Consider the following 16,288-nt stretch of genomic DNA (forward strand, 5'->3'; position numbering starts at 1 on the left):
TTAAAGTTGTCCAAGATTAGGAAAACTAACCTGCTTTATTTCCAGAAACAGCACCAGCCCTGCCCACCTCTTAACTACATCCTGAGGATCAGATTTAGCCACAACGGCCATTGAGTGACAGAATTGAGATTAGGAATTTTTTAGTTTCCTGGGGGATCTTTCTCCTGGTATTTTTGGCATATTTTGGTCAGGTCAATGTCCTAGGGATTGCAGATAAAGTGTGTAAAATAAGTGAATGAAAATCTACATAGTTCAAGTATAGTTACTAAATGGTACAGTACTGAGTCTGAAATGACGTGAATAGAGATGAGCGAGCATACTCGATAAGGCAAACTACTTGAGCGCGTAGTGCCTTATTCAAGTACCTGCCCGCTCGTCTCTAAAGATTCGGGTGCCGGCAGGGTGCGTGGAGCCGCGGGGGAGAGCGGGGAGGAACGGAGGGGAGATCTCTCTCTCCCTCTCCCCCCCCCCCCCCCCCGCTTCCCCCTGCTCACCGCCGCAACTCACTTGTCACCCGCGCCGGCACCCGAATCTTTAGAGACGAGCAGGCAGGTACTCGAATTAGGCACTACTCGCTCGAGTAGTTTCCCTTATCGAGTATGCTCGCTCATCTCTAGACGTGAACCCTTCTTATGAAAAAGAGTGTCTACTTTAGAAAACCCCTTTTTACAGGCTGTCTTCACAGCTGTGATGGAGGGGAGATTCCATTTTCCTGCTCCATTCGGTGAGCAGGACAGGTGAATCCCCTGGCCGAATGAGTCCGTCTTATGACAGAACTAAACAGCGCTGAACAGACGCCATTAACTATAATGGGGTCCGTTTGGTTTCCGACAGCTGCGATGGAACCTTCGACAGATGTGAAGGCAGCATTAGTAGTACTTGTTGTGTTATGGAATGGGGGCTCCTAACTGCCCCTTACCCTTTATACGCAAGACCAAAACCCTTAGCTAACAGAAAAAAGTTCATTTTTACAGAAATAATAAGATCCTAGCAGATATATTAACGATGAATGAAAAGTGCTATACATCAGGATATATTTTGTGTCGTGAGATATTTAACAACGGAAGTGAATTTGGTTTATATAGCACTAGTAAATATAAAACCCTGTTTCCAGCAGACAATATGTCTGCACAATACCCTGACATCTAATCGACAATCTATAGCAATTTCTGTTCTCCTGTAGCCATATTCCAACAACATATAGAGTACCAGCATAAAGACTAATACTATCTCTAACTTCTATGTAGTAACGTTTCTAACAATGAATGACTTGATAACTGGTCTTGCTTTATTATCATACTCCGCTTGTATCACTCAATGCTATAGACTGTTATAGTACAGGACCAGCTCTTCCTTTGCTTCTAGGGTCAATGTCAATGCTAAAGCCTATGATACCTTTTAGTTCACTGCATCTGAAAGGAAGACAATGCTATCCCTCTATACACAACAGGCCATCTTGATGTGCCCCACCTATAACATTTATACTTCCTTTCTCTAAAAGGAGCTTGTTAGGCAACAGGACCCTAAACACAAGACTATAGTCTCAAAAACTGAGATCCTATAAATTCCTGAGCTTATATTGTCTCTTTAGTTCATCGCTAGGAAATTTGTGCTGCGTCCTCAGATTTTCCTTCATCTGCCCTTTCTTGAACAAGCCCCTCTGTAGCTTCTTCTTGGATGGTAAAGTGCACCTCCGAGGAGGAAGATTCGGAGCTCAGGCTGCTGTCTACTACATTGTAGTCGGTGCAGAAACGGCTCGGCCCAAAACTGTCCTGAAGGATGGTGAACATAGAGCTCTGCTGTGGAGGCTTGGACACAGAAAGAGAAGATGTACTCTTTCTGATCTCCGTCCACAGCTTCTCCTCATCTTGGTAGAGTAGAAGTAGTTTGGATTCTTTCTCTCTCTTTTTGGATCGCATGTAGACCAGCATGATGCCCATCAGAAATACTCCATAGAAGCACAAGACGATCAGGATATAAAAATACTCCTCATTGTTATCCTTCCCATTGTTTACTTGGCTTGGTGTTTCCTGATACGAGCTGATGTCTTGGCTCGGCATGGTTGCATTAGGCATTTCTTCCATCCTCAACATTGAAGCAGAACTTCAGTCTACCAGCTAGATCTGCGTATGGATAAAAAATCTTATTAACATTCCCATAATACAGAAACAACACACAACTATTGTAAAAGTTCTGAAGTACACCTGTACATATTAAAGATTTTCCACTCAAGTCATAAGATGAACTGAAAAGTTACCTTCTCCTGAAAACTACTTTTGTCTTATCTTAGATGCTGAAAGAATAAATAGGTTTACTACAGACCCTCTATGGCATAGCAATCTGAACTGTTATGGAGTTTAAGGTTTGCTAAGAGACAACCCTTATGGGCAGTGATGAGCGAAAAGTTCAGTTCGACCGGTTTTCTGAACTTTTGCAAAAAGTTTGGTGCAGTCTAAATTAGTTTGAACTGAACCGAAAGTTCACTAAAACCCCTAAAACTGGTGTATAATACTGTGTAAGAGCCATTAAAGCCCTGTATAAAGGCTTCTTTCCACAGGCCTATGTGTAAAACACTTCGGGTCTCCCCACTGCATTGTACGGATTTTGTAAACATAGTCTCTGCCGGCAGAGAGCTGGCAGAGGCCTCGTATGGCTGCAAGTGCACTTCGCATGGCCACATATCAAACACTCATGGAAATGCGTAGTGTTTTTTTTTTTTTTTTTTTCAATTTCCCACTCTGTTTCAGAGCAGGAATGTATATGAAGATGCTGCCTATAGGCAATGTATATGCTGCATGTACGCAGTGTCTACACATACATGTGCATGGATCAATGAAAGTCCATTGACTCTTATTGACTCCATTCATCGCGTATCACGTGGCCGTGCAACGTATGCATAATATGCAGTGAAAACACGGTGGTGGACATGAGCCCTAGGGTTCTCAAAGTGTTATACAGAGCTTTCATGGTTCTTAGACAGTCTTATACATCAGTGTTCTGGACTAGTGTTGAGTGAACCGAACCAGTAGAACCCTCTGTGCCAATCAAAACTTTTAGCAAAGCTTGACCGGAAACAGGGTTCTACTGTTTGGTTCACTCAACAGTACTTATGGGCAATGTCATTGATGCCATTGATGTCTGTAACTTGGCGTATGTTGCCCATGTAGGAGACTAAGGTATTGATTGAAATATTACATAAAAGGCTGCTCAGAGCCCAACATATACAGATGATAATATTATTAGTTTCGTGGCAAGTGCTCTCAAGTACAAAAAACTACAACGTTGCAGAGGTGATAGAAATGATCCGAGCACTTCTAAAGCTTTTCATTGTTCTTAGATTATAAGTAGCACCCACTTTATGGCTGGACTCTGATGAGTACACTTCCGATATTACCATATTGGGAATAAGAGCCCTCTAAGAACCATCCTTAGCTTTTTTATATTTTATGTGACATTGTCCCAATATATAATAACACACAAATCTGGTTAAATGCCACATGACTGAATGCACAGATAACCAAGTCCGAAATGAGTGCTCACATTTAGGTTGTACACTTGTTAGAATACTTCGTGTCATGTTCATCCCTATTCTATGTAGAATAAGTTGTTCTCATAGATGTTTCTGGAATTTTCCTCCAAAGGAAGTGGTGAGTGCGGTTAGGAAGCAGTTCAATTGTCACACAGTTATCTGAATAAAACACTATAAGATGTAGTGGTGCTATGTCCATAAAGGTTGGTGAAATAGATAATTGTGGCTTCGTTTACAGGGTGGTGTCACATACAATGTGAACTCTCCAAAAGACCACCCCACATCTACACCAGAATTTTTGGTGACAGATTTACAGATCTTCTACATGACTGTATAAAGGTTTTCAGAAGTTGTGGAGAAAATGCTGCAAAGTAAGAATTTTTTCTCAAAAATAAAACAATCTCATTGGTTCCAAATTCATTCTGCAACAGGACAACAACCCCAAACATCTAGCCAATGTCATTAACAACTATACTCAGCATAAAGAAGAACAAGAAGTCCTGGAAGTGATGGTATGGCCCCACAGAGCCCTGATCTCAACATCATGAAGTCTGTCTGGGTTTAAATGAAAAGACAGAAGGATTTGAGCAAGCTACTTCCACAGAAGATCTCTAGTTAGTTCTCCAAGATGTTTGCAACAATCTTTCTGCTGGGTTCCTTTAAAATACCATGTACAAGTGTACCTAGACGGATTGATGCTGTTTTGAAGGCAAAGGTCCGTCACACCAAATATTGGTTTGATTTAGATTTCTCTTTTGTTCATTCATTTTGCATTTTGCTAAGTGACAAAAAACGATTAACTTTTTTTTTAAAACATTCTTACTTTGCAGCAATTTATTTCCACAACTGTCTAATACTTTTACACAGTATTGTACTTATATTGGCTTATTATTTGGGAGGATCACCTCCCAGAAGACCATTTTTCACTGCAATTTCTTGGTGGTCGTCTCCTAAAGACTTCACTGTATATTACACATCATGGCCTACTAGACTATATTGTACCTCAAAATGAATTATTAAAACATTTACAGGAAGTAGTCTAATCAAGCTATACATGATATTAAGTATGCACAGAGATAAACTGTATGGGATATTCTATTAAGTGGACTTACGTGTGAGAAGCACTTGGAAAGCAAACTCAGTGAGATCTGCAGGTCTTGTTCTCTGTGTCTCTTGAAAGCTGCAAGCAGTTCCCAAGTGATGTTCTGGCATCTGCTTGAGCAGCAGGGTCATATATAGGCAGCTGTGGACGTCTGCGTGACACGGTGTAGAGGAGGGAGGGTGCAGGCTTGTGCTTGAAGACACGCAGAACATCCCACTGAACTTGTGACAGCCACAAGGGGGAGAGCAGAAGACAGAGGAAAAGTAGAACTTGAGACTTCTAGGTCTGATTGAAATTAGCAAAGTAAATGAAGCCAAAAAGAATTTACTGTACATGGTTATCCTCATATCTGAAGGCGCTGACAGTAATGACTTCCATCATGGAACTCTTGCAGATTGAGTCATGGGTCACAAGTAGACTGTAAATTGGACATGCAAAACTGAAGCTGTAATATTAACGCTCCTGCTCCTCACACTACCAAGGAGAAACATAGAAAATCCAACACAAAAATTGTGTCTTGCGTAAAATCAGTAATGATATTCGTTGCAAGGCATAGAAGCCGAGGAGCGACCCAGAGCTTGTATCTCCCTCTAGTGGGAATATTAGTAGAGACTGCAGTTAATGTACAGGGTGACTCAAAAGAATGGTTCAAAAGTAAAGCTGATTTCTTCATACATGAAGTGACATACAACAGCCAGAATGACATGAAAAGATAGAAGAACTTGTCACATTTTTAATGCACCTGAGAACGGTTTCACACTAGCAAACGCAATTTGGTCGTGAGAAAATCGCAACCAAATTGTGTCTTTTTTCCAGTGATTTTTGAGCATCAGCGCTGATTTTTCACGCCAGAAAAATCATGTGATTTTTTTAGCACGAAAGTCAATAGGACTTTCTAATATTAAGAACACCTTACACACAAAAAACACAACTTCTTGCTTTGTGATGCGATAAAAAGGGAAACATGGGAGATAAGAAAAAGCCAAATGCAGAAAGATAGGACATGGCGCGATTTTGTTTTTAACGCAACATAGCATGGATGAAAACATCGCAAATGAGAAGGAAACCATTGAAAAGCCCGGGTTTCATAATTGTACATTTTCACTCGCTCTCAAAAATCGCATGATTTTATCGCAAGTGGGAAGGCACCCTCAGGCCACACTTACGTATCTGTTTTTTTTACCACGATTACTCTGGTATAACTATCAAAAAAATCAAATACCATTGATTTTAAAGGAGCCTTGTGTAATACCCCAGAGTTGGGTTCCCACAGCACTTTTATAGCTACTTCATGTGGAGTGTGTATGTGTGTTAATGGTTTGTTATGTGTATTAACCATAAAGGGGCACCAAGGGTTAATCTCTGGGGTCTTCTCTTACTAACACTGCATGACTGTGCAGAATGTACCCTAACCTGCTCTGTCACCTGTCAATCACCCCTAGCTAGGACTGGGATTGTGTAGTGAGGATTTCCTTAGCCCAGTATTGGTTAGTGGGGAGAGTATAAAAGACAGGGTGTGGGTGGAGTTAGTGAGAGAGGAGTAGAGTAGTAAGTGAGCAGTGAAGAGTGAAGAGAGGAAGAGGAGGTGGGTGTGCCTAGTCCAGGCTAGCCATGAAAATAGGTCCTACTCTGATAATAAAACATACCCCGGTTTTCAGGGGAGGCTTGAAATATAAGGCCTCCCCCGAAAATAGGACCTTGCTAACCTGCATAAAAATAAAAAATCAATGCTCATCTGGTTCACGGCATCCCGATGGTCTCCGGCGGCGCTGCGGCAAACTGTGAATGACATCACTGAATGGCTGTGATTGGCTCATTGAGTGCCGGCTGTAATTGGCTGCTAGTGCTTGATTAGCCAATCACAACGCTTGCTTTGCTGGAGGCGGGGTATTCAAAGCACCATCACCAGAAGAAGCTGAGATGGCAGACGGGGAGGACACTGCAGTTTTCCGCAGCGCTGACGGAGACCATCGCAAGGCATTGGGACACCACGGACCAGGTGAGTATAAGGCCCCCCCCCCCCAAAAAAAATGAGACACTGTGCCTCTTTTGGGGCAAAAATTAATATAAGACAGTGTTGATATTGTCCCTGCAAAATCAGATGTCAGTGTGTCCACAGGAGAGCCGGCAATATTCCCTCCATTCCTCCACAAATAATCTTCAAGCACAGTGCCACCTAACCTAGTCTGGCAGCCTCATTCTTCAGGAAAGCCTTAAGGAATGCATGTATGGTATTCTGCCGACACCTGGAGAATATACTGCCTGTAATTCTGGAGAATTGTGAATATTATATTTGTTCCGCGAGTTCCAGTAAACTGTGTGCCTTTGGTTTTACTGATGTTTCCATGGACTTGTCTCTTTATTTCATCACTGCGACACCCTCATCCAAAGGAGCTGGCATCACATCAAACATACACTAGTTATTCTCGCCAAGAATCCCTATTGCAATCCCAACTACTGCACGAGCCACCATTTTACGCCAGGTAGCAACCACCATTACAAGCTAAGAGTTAGCGCACCCACTCGGACTACTCCGGCCGACTCCTGCTCACTGCACTTGCAGACATGTGCTTGAAATGCTAGAAAGCGCTGTGATTTTCAAGTGCTGTCTGCTCTATTTTACCGCAATTAACGCACCTCCTCACCCATCAAACCGCTGTCAGACGCAGAAATCGCTGCGTTTTGTCGACCTTGTGTGTGAGAGTGGCTTTACAGATGTTTGACGTGGGCACCGTTGATGACACGTCAGATGTCAAGTCAGTAATCCAGTTCTTCCCAGATGTGTCCTGGGATATCCTCTATATTGATTTCATTACAGCGAAGATACGTTGTTTTTAGGTTGTCTAGTGTCGCCAACGGTGGCCATATTGAACATCTGTAAGGTGTATTAATAACTTGAAGAGTTCTTCTATCTTTTTAGGTCATTCTGGCTGTTGTATGGCAATCCATATATAAAGAAATCAGATTTACTTTTACACAATTCTTTTTGAATCATCCTGCATTATGTACAACGTAGAGCAAACATGTCAAACACAAGGCCCACGGCTTGAATCCAGCCCACCACCTCATTTTGTGTGGCCCACCATCTGTGCATCAAAACTATCAGGAACTCTACTCACCCAGCCTGCAGCTCCAGTCTGGCGGCGGTGGTATAGTCTGTGACTGCTGACCTCTCCACCATGGCATATGCGTGTGCCATTCTGTACGCAGCACAGATGCTGAGGTGAGAGGTCAGTGGTCACAGACTCAGCAGTGGCTGTCACCACCGGACCTGAGTTGCAGGCTAGGTGTAGTGGCCCAGAACACCATCCTGGTCCGCTCTATAAATGTCATACATGTTTGTCCTATGTGGATGCACTGTGCAAAGCTTGTCCTGTCATATCCAGTGTGTGTTGCACAGCTGCGGCGCTTGATAGGCTAACTGTAAAAAAATCATTGCCGGCATGTAAATATATCAGTTTGTCTTGTCATGTGGTATGAAAAAAGGTATATATGGGAGAGATAGAGAGCGGGAAAGGAGTTCCATCTTCAGGAGTTCCTACAGTGTGCTGACACAGAGCCGCATGGAAGCACCTTCAGTTTCCATGTAGGTGAAGATGGAGGAACAGGAGGGACATCCCATAGCATTTGGAGTGTGGATGTGAGAGGAGTGAGTCCGTGCAACAGATAGAGAGAGAGCGTACTGCCCAAGTTCCAAACAGGTACCGTTCATACTACAGGCTTTTCCTGTGTGGCTGTCCGTAGTTAGGATCACTGCATAGAAGTACATTATTATGACACCCACGTCTGCCATGCGGGGTGTTTATTGGCTAAGCCTTCCTTTAGTAATTGTCTGCGAGAGTGACCCCTAACCCCCTTCCTCCTCTGGAGTGCTCCCAATCCAGGACCGGTGACATACAGATAACGTGGACTGTAGGGCCGTATTCATCCTGTGTATCCTCCCTACCTCTGAGCTCTAGCCTGTGACTGCTTAAAGTAAATTGTACCTGCATTACCTGTTATACAAGTTTATTCTTCAGAAAAAGTTATACCGGGCCCTAACCGTTCCTAGGGACCCGAGGTACTAGACACAAGTCACTGTTACTACAGCAGTAAAGTGGGATCTGGAGCCAGTGCTCCATTAGCACCATGGTTAATCCAGCCTTAGGTTGGGTAATTGGCTCCCACAATAGTAGTAGATGATAAATAACTCGGACTTTGTGCAAGTTAAGCCTGCGGGCGTCGGGACATTTTTGCTGCAGTGTTCAAGTACGGTACTCCCTGCTCTCCTATGGACTGATTTTGCAGTAACCTGAATACAATTTCAGGCGTGTTTCACTAGCCTAGCAATTCATCAGAGGAGAATAAATGAGCGCACTTAGATATATACTCATGAGAAATAGTTCATAAAACAATAGAGCATGTAACATAACGCATTTATATATCAATCAAGACAGCATGACGCATAATGCATCTAACATCACACCAACTGAAATGCTTAGCTGGACTATCCAGATATAGATGTTAATAAGGATTAGGTAGAAGCCACCTTCCGGCTTACAATAGTTCATGTATCAATGGATCATGTCAAATAGTGAAATAAACATAGCACCAACTTAAAAAACTTATCTGATCATCCAGATATAGATGTAGCACAAGGATCTGATAAGAATCATATTTCCAGCATGCAGCACGCTAGTCGACGCCAACCACAGTGTGCTGCATGCTGGAAATATGATTCGTATCATGTCCTTGCGCTACATCTATTTCTGGATGATCAGATAAGTTGGTGCTATGTTAAAGGCAATATTTGTCATATTCTATGGATACATGAACTATTGTAAGCCGAAAAGGTGACTTCTACCTAATCCTTATTTATGTCTATATCTGGATGGTCCAGCTAAGTATTTTATTTGATGTGATGTTAAATGCATTATGCGACATGCTGTATTGCTTTATGAACTATTTCTCATGAGTGTATAGATGTATTTGTCCTTAGCTTGACTTGACTTTTAGGCCTCTTTCACATAGGCAAAGTGTTTTTTGGCTGGTCACATTATGGCCGAAAAACGCATGTACGAGGAACAGTTGCGGCCAAGTCACAACTAAATCTCGCCTTCTTTCACCCATTCACATGGACGGGTGCTGCGTATAGACGCCGCGGCCTAGAATTTCTTTGAATGATCTAAATACTTCTACTGGCTCAATACAGTCAGCTGACATAGTTTAGCAGTGCTAGCCGCTGCTAAACTCCCTCCCCTTCCCTTTGCCGGCAGCTCGTATAGAAGCCTATAGGAGCTGCCGGCTGATTGTGAACGAAAGATAGGGCAAGACCGGCCGGTATATTCGGCCCCAATGTTTTGGCACACCTAAAAAAGCAGCCACCTGAATGAAGGCATTGGAATCCAATGCTTCAGATAGTCGTGATTTTTGGACGACTTATTCACACGCGCATTTAATCGCGGCTCTTTTGACACAATAAATTGTCGGGCAAAGATCATGACCATCTGAAGCACTGGATTTCAACGCATTCATTCAGGTGGCTGCTTTTTTAGGTGTGGACCAGTAGAGACTGAGAGAGGAAAGAGTGGTACCGGGCCATGACCTACAGATACCTGTGGCTGTCGTTTCTCTTGCATCCCGTGAGTTCTTCCTGTGACATCACTTATCAAGACACTGCTAAATTGGTATTTACTGAAAAGAAGTTTGTAACCAAGTTCCAGTAAAACCACCAGTCGCCCATGTGTGTGGATTTACTACGCCAACTAGGAATTCCCCCACAGAAGCTGCGTGAGAGAGGGTTACTCCTCCAACTAGGAATCCCCCGCTGCAGAAGAAATGGTGGCTTCACGAGACACAAAACAGGACTAAAGGTAATCCAGAATTAGGTTCCCTGTTTATTAACCTGCCATCGGCCCTTAGACATGTCACTGGTTACCCTCCGGGTGGGGGATGGTAGAGCCACTGTGACAAGGCCCAAACTCTACGCCGCTGTCTCCTAGGCCGTGGCCGGCTCCTCAGACGCTGCACAAGATCTGACCTCAAACCTGGTGATCCAAACATTCTACATGAGCCACTTGTTAACAGAGCATTATATTCCCACCTCTGCACATGAAACTGGGTCTCATGAAACAATTCGTTAAAGCTTTGCCAACTGAAGGAGATTGTTTCAAGTACCTCAGTTTGGCATTTCCTAGCCTCTCATTTGAAAAAATAGAAGCCGGTGTTTTTGATGGTCCACAAATTCAGCAACTCATCAAAGATGAACATTTCTTCAGGACAATCTCAGAACTCCAAAAGAAAGCTTGGTTATTGTTCAGAGACATTGTCAGGGACTTTCTTGGGAAATAGCGAGCAAAGAATTACACCGAAATTGCCCAGAAGCTTTTGGAGAACTGCATATCCATTGTGTTAATTACCTTGGGGCGGTCAGTGATGAGCAAGGTGAACGATTTCTAATGCTGTACCACCTGTAAGATATAATTGCTTCCCATTGCACAGAAGGAACGGGGAGGAACGAGAGGTGAGCCTGCGATGGGGAGGGAGGGGAAATGGGCGATGGCCTGGTGAGTTCGGCGCATTTGCGCCGGCCTCACCAGGCCATATGAACGGGCACACAAACATTTGATTTGTGTGCCCACTCACCAGATTTTCCTCTCCCAACGTAGCGTATATCGGCCGGCCGTTTTCATGGCCAGACGATATCCGCTCGTGTGAAAGAAGCCTCCGGCTGCAAAAAAGCTGTGATCGGTCAAGAAACAACCATTTGCTTGTTCACCGGCTGATAATTGCCCTTTTTACATGGGGCCGTGATCAGGTGAATGAGCGTACAAAGAAATGTCTGTTCACAATCACTGACCCATGTAAAAGGGCCTCTCTAGAAGCCATTAGTTTGTACCTCTGATGCTGCATGTACCAACAGAAAGCTAAAATGCAAAAACTCTGTGACGAAAAGGAAGACTTCTGCTTGGAGGGAGAGAACACCTTTCTGCAACTCCATGTACTTCCCAGCAAAATGCACTAGCCGATGGATTCCGGCCAACTCACACATTATGGCTGGACCCTATCCATCTGTTCAAGTGCTATGAATCAGCGCATCTCATTTGTATTCAAAATCCACATTTGCTAAGTACATAGTAATCAGTTTCCCACCAAGATGTCTCTGACGGTGCTTTCCTTCCCTTGGATTTCAGCAATGATAATTTTGCTACTGCATTCTGGTAGAGTGGGGTGTCTGGTAAGAGAACCCCAAGTAAAGAATCCCTACATAATTAGCTAATTAGGTTCTATTGAACAAAATTCTTTATTCATTTGGGATTAACAAAGGATTAAGGACTCATTCACATGAGACAGAAATTCACGTCAAAATTACCAACGCACAAAAATTGTGCCTAACTGCGCAAAAAACGGGTAATTTCCAACTATTAAGTCCCGAGCTTATTAAACACTCATATGATTGTGTGATAGGAGTCCATGGAAACTCCTGCACCTCGCACACCAAAGATAGGTCGGGTCCCATGTTTTCATGCCGCTGGGATTTTCAGTTGTGGGATTTACGTCTGAACGTTTTCATAGCAATGCATAGGTTCTATTAGCCACAATTTTTTTTTGCTTGGTTAAAGGCCCATTTACACGGAGTGATGATCGCTCAAAAATTGCTAAAAAGTGATCATTTGAGCAATAATCATTGCATCATTGCATTGCACTGCTAGCTGATCGTTAAATTCCGTCCGACCTAAAAATCGTCCTTCAGCCTTATCAGCAGTTTTCCGCAGGTAGTGCTGATAGCATTGTTTCCTGCTGGAGAACAAAGGAACTGAATGCAGATAAGACCCCTAGGGCTATTAACTGCTTTCAGCTAAGGCTTCATTTGCACACTTAATTGTTCTTAAGCAGCTGAGTAGCTGCTTAAGGCCCATTTAGAAACAACAGTTATACACTGAGGGAATCCCTATCTCGGACTTAGTATCTGTATTAGGGCTTATTCAGACGACCATATATCGACAAGGTTTTCACGCCCGGCCTATATACGGTGTCCATCTCTGCAGGGGGAGGAGGCTGTAAGAGTCGGGAGCAGTGCACAGAGCTCCCGCCCCCTCTCAGCCCCTCGGCACTATTTGCAATGGGAGGGGGCGGGACAGAGCGGAGCTAAGTCATGGAACTTAGCACAGCCCCCGTTCCTCCCATTGCAAATCATGTCAAGGGGCAGAGAGGGGGCGGGAGCTCAGTGCACTGCTTCTGGCTCTTCCAGCCTCCCCCTGCAGAGAGGAACACCGTATATCAGCCAGGCATGAAAGCCCAGCTAGCCCTGGGACAGGGTAGAGAGAATTTCCTCTAGCCCAGGATTGGTTAGTGGGGAGGTATAAAAGACAGCACTTGGGTGTGATTAGGCAGTCTAGTCCTGGAGCTCAGCCATAGAGGAAGTATAGTCTTGGAGATAGATGAGAGAAGACAGCCAGAGATAGAGACTGGGGAGTTACAAGGCGAATGTCTACATTACACAAAGTCTTTCTAAGAAGTAGTCTAGTTCTGAAGCCTAGTCATGGAGTTACAAAGAGAACATCTAAGTGTGAGCACCTAACAAGAGATGTGGTGCTGGAGTTTTAGCAGAGGAGATGGAGAGAGAAGAAAGGCAGAGAAGAGGAGTACGGGAAAAGAAACAAGTCAGTTATTTGTCTGTAAAACATTAGTCAAAGCCAGGGATGAAAGCTGGAAGTGTTCTACTGCACTACATTGCCACAGCCCCCCTGAGAAAGTGTTTCAATGCAGTGTCTACTAATGCATTGCCAAATATTCAAATATCTCAAGTCAATGTGAATCAACAGTTACTGCAAGTGAATGTAAAGGCAAAGTCAAGTACCCTCTCTCCCTGCAAATAAATGGTTGAACTGTTTTCATCAGCTACAGTCTGTTTCCTGAAGTGTCTTCCCATCATAGATACACTGCACTGAGGTGCTACACTTAATGCTCCAGGGACAAGGACTACTGCCCCCATTATTGTTGAGTTCCCCACTTTTTATATTTATGGTTTCTGCCTGTAACGGGTCCCTACCAATAGACAGGTTGGCGTCACGACGAATCACCACCTTACTATATCCGACTGCACGGGTAACAGGTTATAAAAACTGCCTGATTATACCACTGTGTGCAGCCAAGCCAGGCCAGGTTTTACCTTCAGAGCGGAGATGTAGAGCCACTGTTGACTACCAACTTGTTTCTCCGCTGTCTACCCCTCTTAGGTCTGCGCTCGGTCGTGACACTGGGAATCCAGAATGGTGAACCCCCATTCATCAACTATTGATGATCTATGCTGAGGAGAGGTGATCATTAGGAAAAGTCCTGGACAACTTCTTTAATTTATCAGAGCCATTATCAGCGGAGCGTAATCTGCATTTCTTGACTAATACACCTTTAAAATCGCAAAAGTACTTGGTGATTTCTCCAGCTTCGCCCACTGGCAGAGAGCATGGACTGCAGGCAGATGTCAACCACCCATTGGACAGTCCACCGCTAATTTGCATATGACGCGTGGCAATTTTGATGATCAATATCTCAATGATGGGGATACATTGCAAGCGGATACAGGTAACACTAGATTGCTCATATTAGCACACATGTCAGAGTGTATTCAGCTGGTAGCCGAAAATGTAGGTGACAGACTGCCTTAACATAAAATGTAGAATTATGAGATGAGCTCATCCCTTCCTTATGTAGGAGAGCATATAAAAATACAACATGTAAACTGCTGATGGGCTAATAGGAAATCTAAAATTTCCCTGGCTGTCTGTGGTATTTTCAGATGACTAATAATAAAACCGAAGAGAGTTGATGGTAATAATGATTTATTAGGGAATTTCTAGTCATTCGGTTCTTGTATATAAATGACCTCCAAACCAGGGGTTCTTATTACTGTATATTTACAGTAATAAAATGTACTTAATTGAGATGTTACGCAAAAATATTACTTCTTTGTTAGATCACATAAAATAGAACTGTTTCTTCAATTGAAATAACCTTTTTTAACCCCTTAACTCTCCAGGATATACAGTTACGTCCTGGGCGTGTGCGTGGTTTATATGGAGGGGGATTGAGAGTGCGATCCCGCTCTATATAATGCAGGTGTTGGCTTTAGCTCAGGGGCGTAACTATAGAGGATGCAGGGGATGCGTTTGCACCTGGGTCCAGGAGCCTTAGGGGGCCCATAAGGCCTCTCTTCTCTATATACGGAGCCCAGTACTATAAGTAAAGCATTATAGTTGGGGGCCCTGTTACAAGTTTTGCATCGGGGCCCGGGAGCTCCAAATTACGTCACTGCTTTAGCTGATCACAGCTGTTAACTCTTTAAATGAGCCAATTTAAGTTTAGGGGTCCTAAAACGAGCCCCGTGATGAGATGAGAGGGTGTCATTCAGTTGCCATGGAAACCATGGGCCCTCTCAAAGACTGCAAGTCCGTCATTACAGATTGCCTATCAAGCCATGTGTGTGGCATGGCTTGAAAGACTACCTATCATATCACAGTATAATGTAATACAGTATTACTTTATACTGCAGGATTGGTTAAACCAGCATAAGTTCATGTCCACTATAGGGACTAACAAAAAAAATGTAATAAATGTAAAAAGTTTTATTATTTAAAAAAAAAAAAAAAAAAGGTAACAAAAGTTTAACCCACACTTTTCCCCATATTTATAATTTAGAAAAAATCAAACGAAAAAAGTCGAAAAACATATTGGTATTGGTGCGTCGGTAAAATTCCTACATATCAAAGCACCCTGTGTAAGAAAAAAATTGAAAAAAAAATTATTTAAAAGGCAGTCCAAAATGATACCAATAGAAACTACAGGACGTCCTGCAGAAAATGAGCCCTCACACAACTATGTCGATGGAAAAATAAAAACGTTCTGGCTGTCAGAAGGTGGCGGTAGAAAATAATGTATTTTTTTCCAAAAATATTTTTTTAAGTAGTACAGCAAAAAAAAAAAAAGGTACATAAATTTGGTATCGTAGTAATCATACTGACCAATAGAATAAAGTTATTGCTATTTTACAGCAGTGTGTACAAACAACCCCACCCACAAAGATGGTGGAATCGTGTTTTTTTTCCCCTCATTTCACTTCACCTAGAATTTTTTCAGTTTTTCAGTACATTGGAATCGTGTTTTTTTTTCCCCTCATTTCACTTCACCTAGAATTTTTTCAGTTTTTCAGTACATTATAAGTTACATTAATATAGTTAAGATAAACATAACAGTCAAACAATGTTTGGCATATGGAGCCTATGGGACACATTTATGTAAGACCAGTGCATAACGCCAGTTTTAGAGAAGTCTAACTGGTGTAACATGTGCTGCATTTATCTAAGATCGGCATTTTAAATACTAGCCTTAAAGGGGTTGTCCCGCGAAAGCAAGTGGGGGTATACACTTCTGTATGGCCATATTAATGCACTTTGTAATATACATCGTGCATTAATTATGAGCCATACAGAAGTTATTCACTTACCTGTTCCGTTGCTAGCGTCCCCGTCACCATGGTGCCGTCTAATTTCAGCGTCTAATCGCCCGATTAGACGCGCTTGCGCAGTCCGGTCTTCTCCCTGGTGAATGGGGCCGCTCGTGCCGGAGAGCTGGTCCTCGTAGCTCCACCCCGTCACGTGTGCCGATTCCAGCCAATCAGG

At 43.1% G+C, this 16,288-nt stretch overlaps 1 protein-coding gene across 1 annotated transcript; it reads right to left on the minus strand.

The window, feature by feature from the left end:
• Positions 1–497: 497 nt before the first annotated feature.
• On the minus strand, positions 498–4,728 carry KCNE4 (potassium voltage-gated channel subfamily E regulatory subunit 4). The gene is made up of 2 exons (XM_066598796.1): positions 4,642–4,728; positions 498–2,123 (listed from the first exon to the last, which is right to left on the minus strand). Exon 2 carries the CDS (start codon positions 2,091–2,093, stop codon positions 1,599–1,601), a length of 495 nt encoding a protein of 164 aa, XP_066454893.1. The 5' UTR covers positions 2,094–2,123; positions 4,642–4,728; the 3' UTR covers positions 498–1,598.
• Between the last annotated feature and the right edge of the window lie 11,560 nt (positions 4,729–16,288).

This window comes from Eleutherodactylus coqui, chromosome 1 (assembly GCF_035609145.1).
Source record: "Eleutherodactylus coqui strain aEleCoq1 chromosome 1, aEleCoq1.hap1, whole genome shotgun sequence".
NCBI classification, from domain to species: domain Eukaryota; kingdom Metazoa; phylum Chordata; class Amphibia; order Anura; family Eleutherodactylidae; genus Eleutherodactylus; species Eleutherodactylus coqui.

What these genes read in the sequence shown, in the direction of transcription:
- KCNE4 (XM_066598796.1), bottom strand. Translation starts at nt 2,093, where the DNA reads ATGTTGAGGATGGAAGAAATGCCTAATGCAACCATGCCGAGCCAAGAC.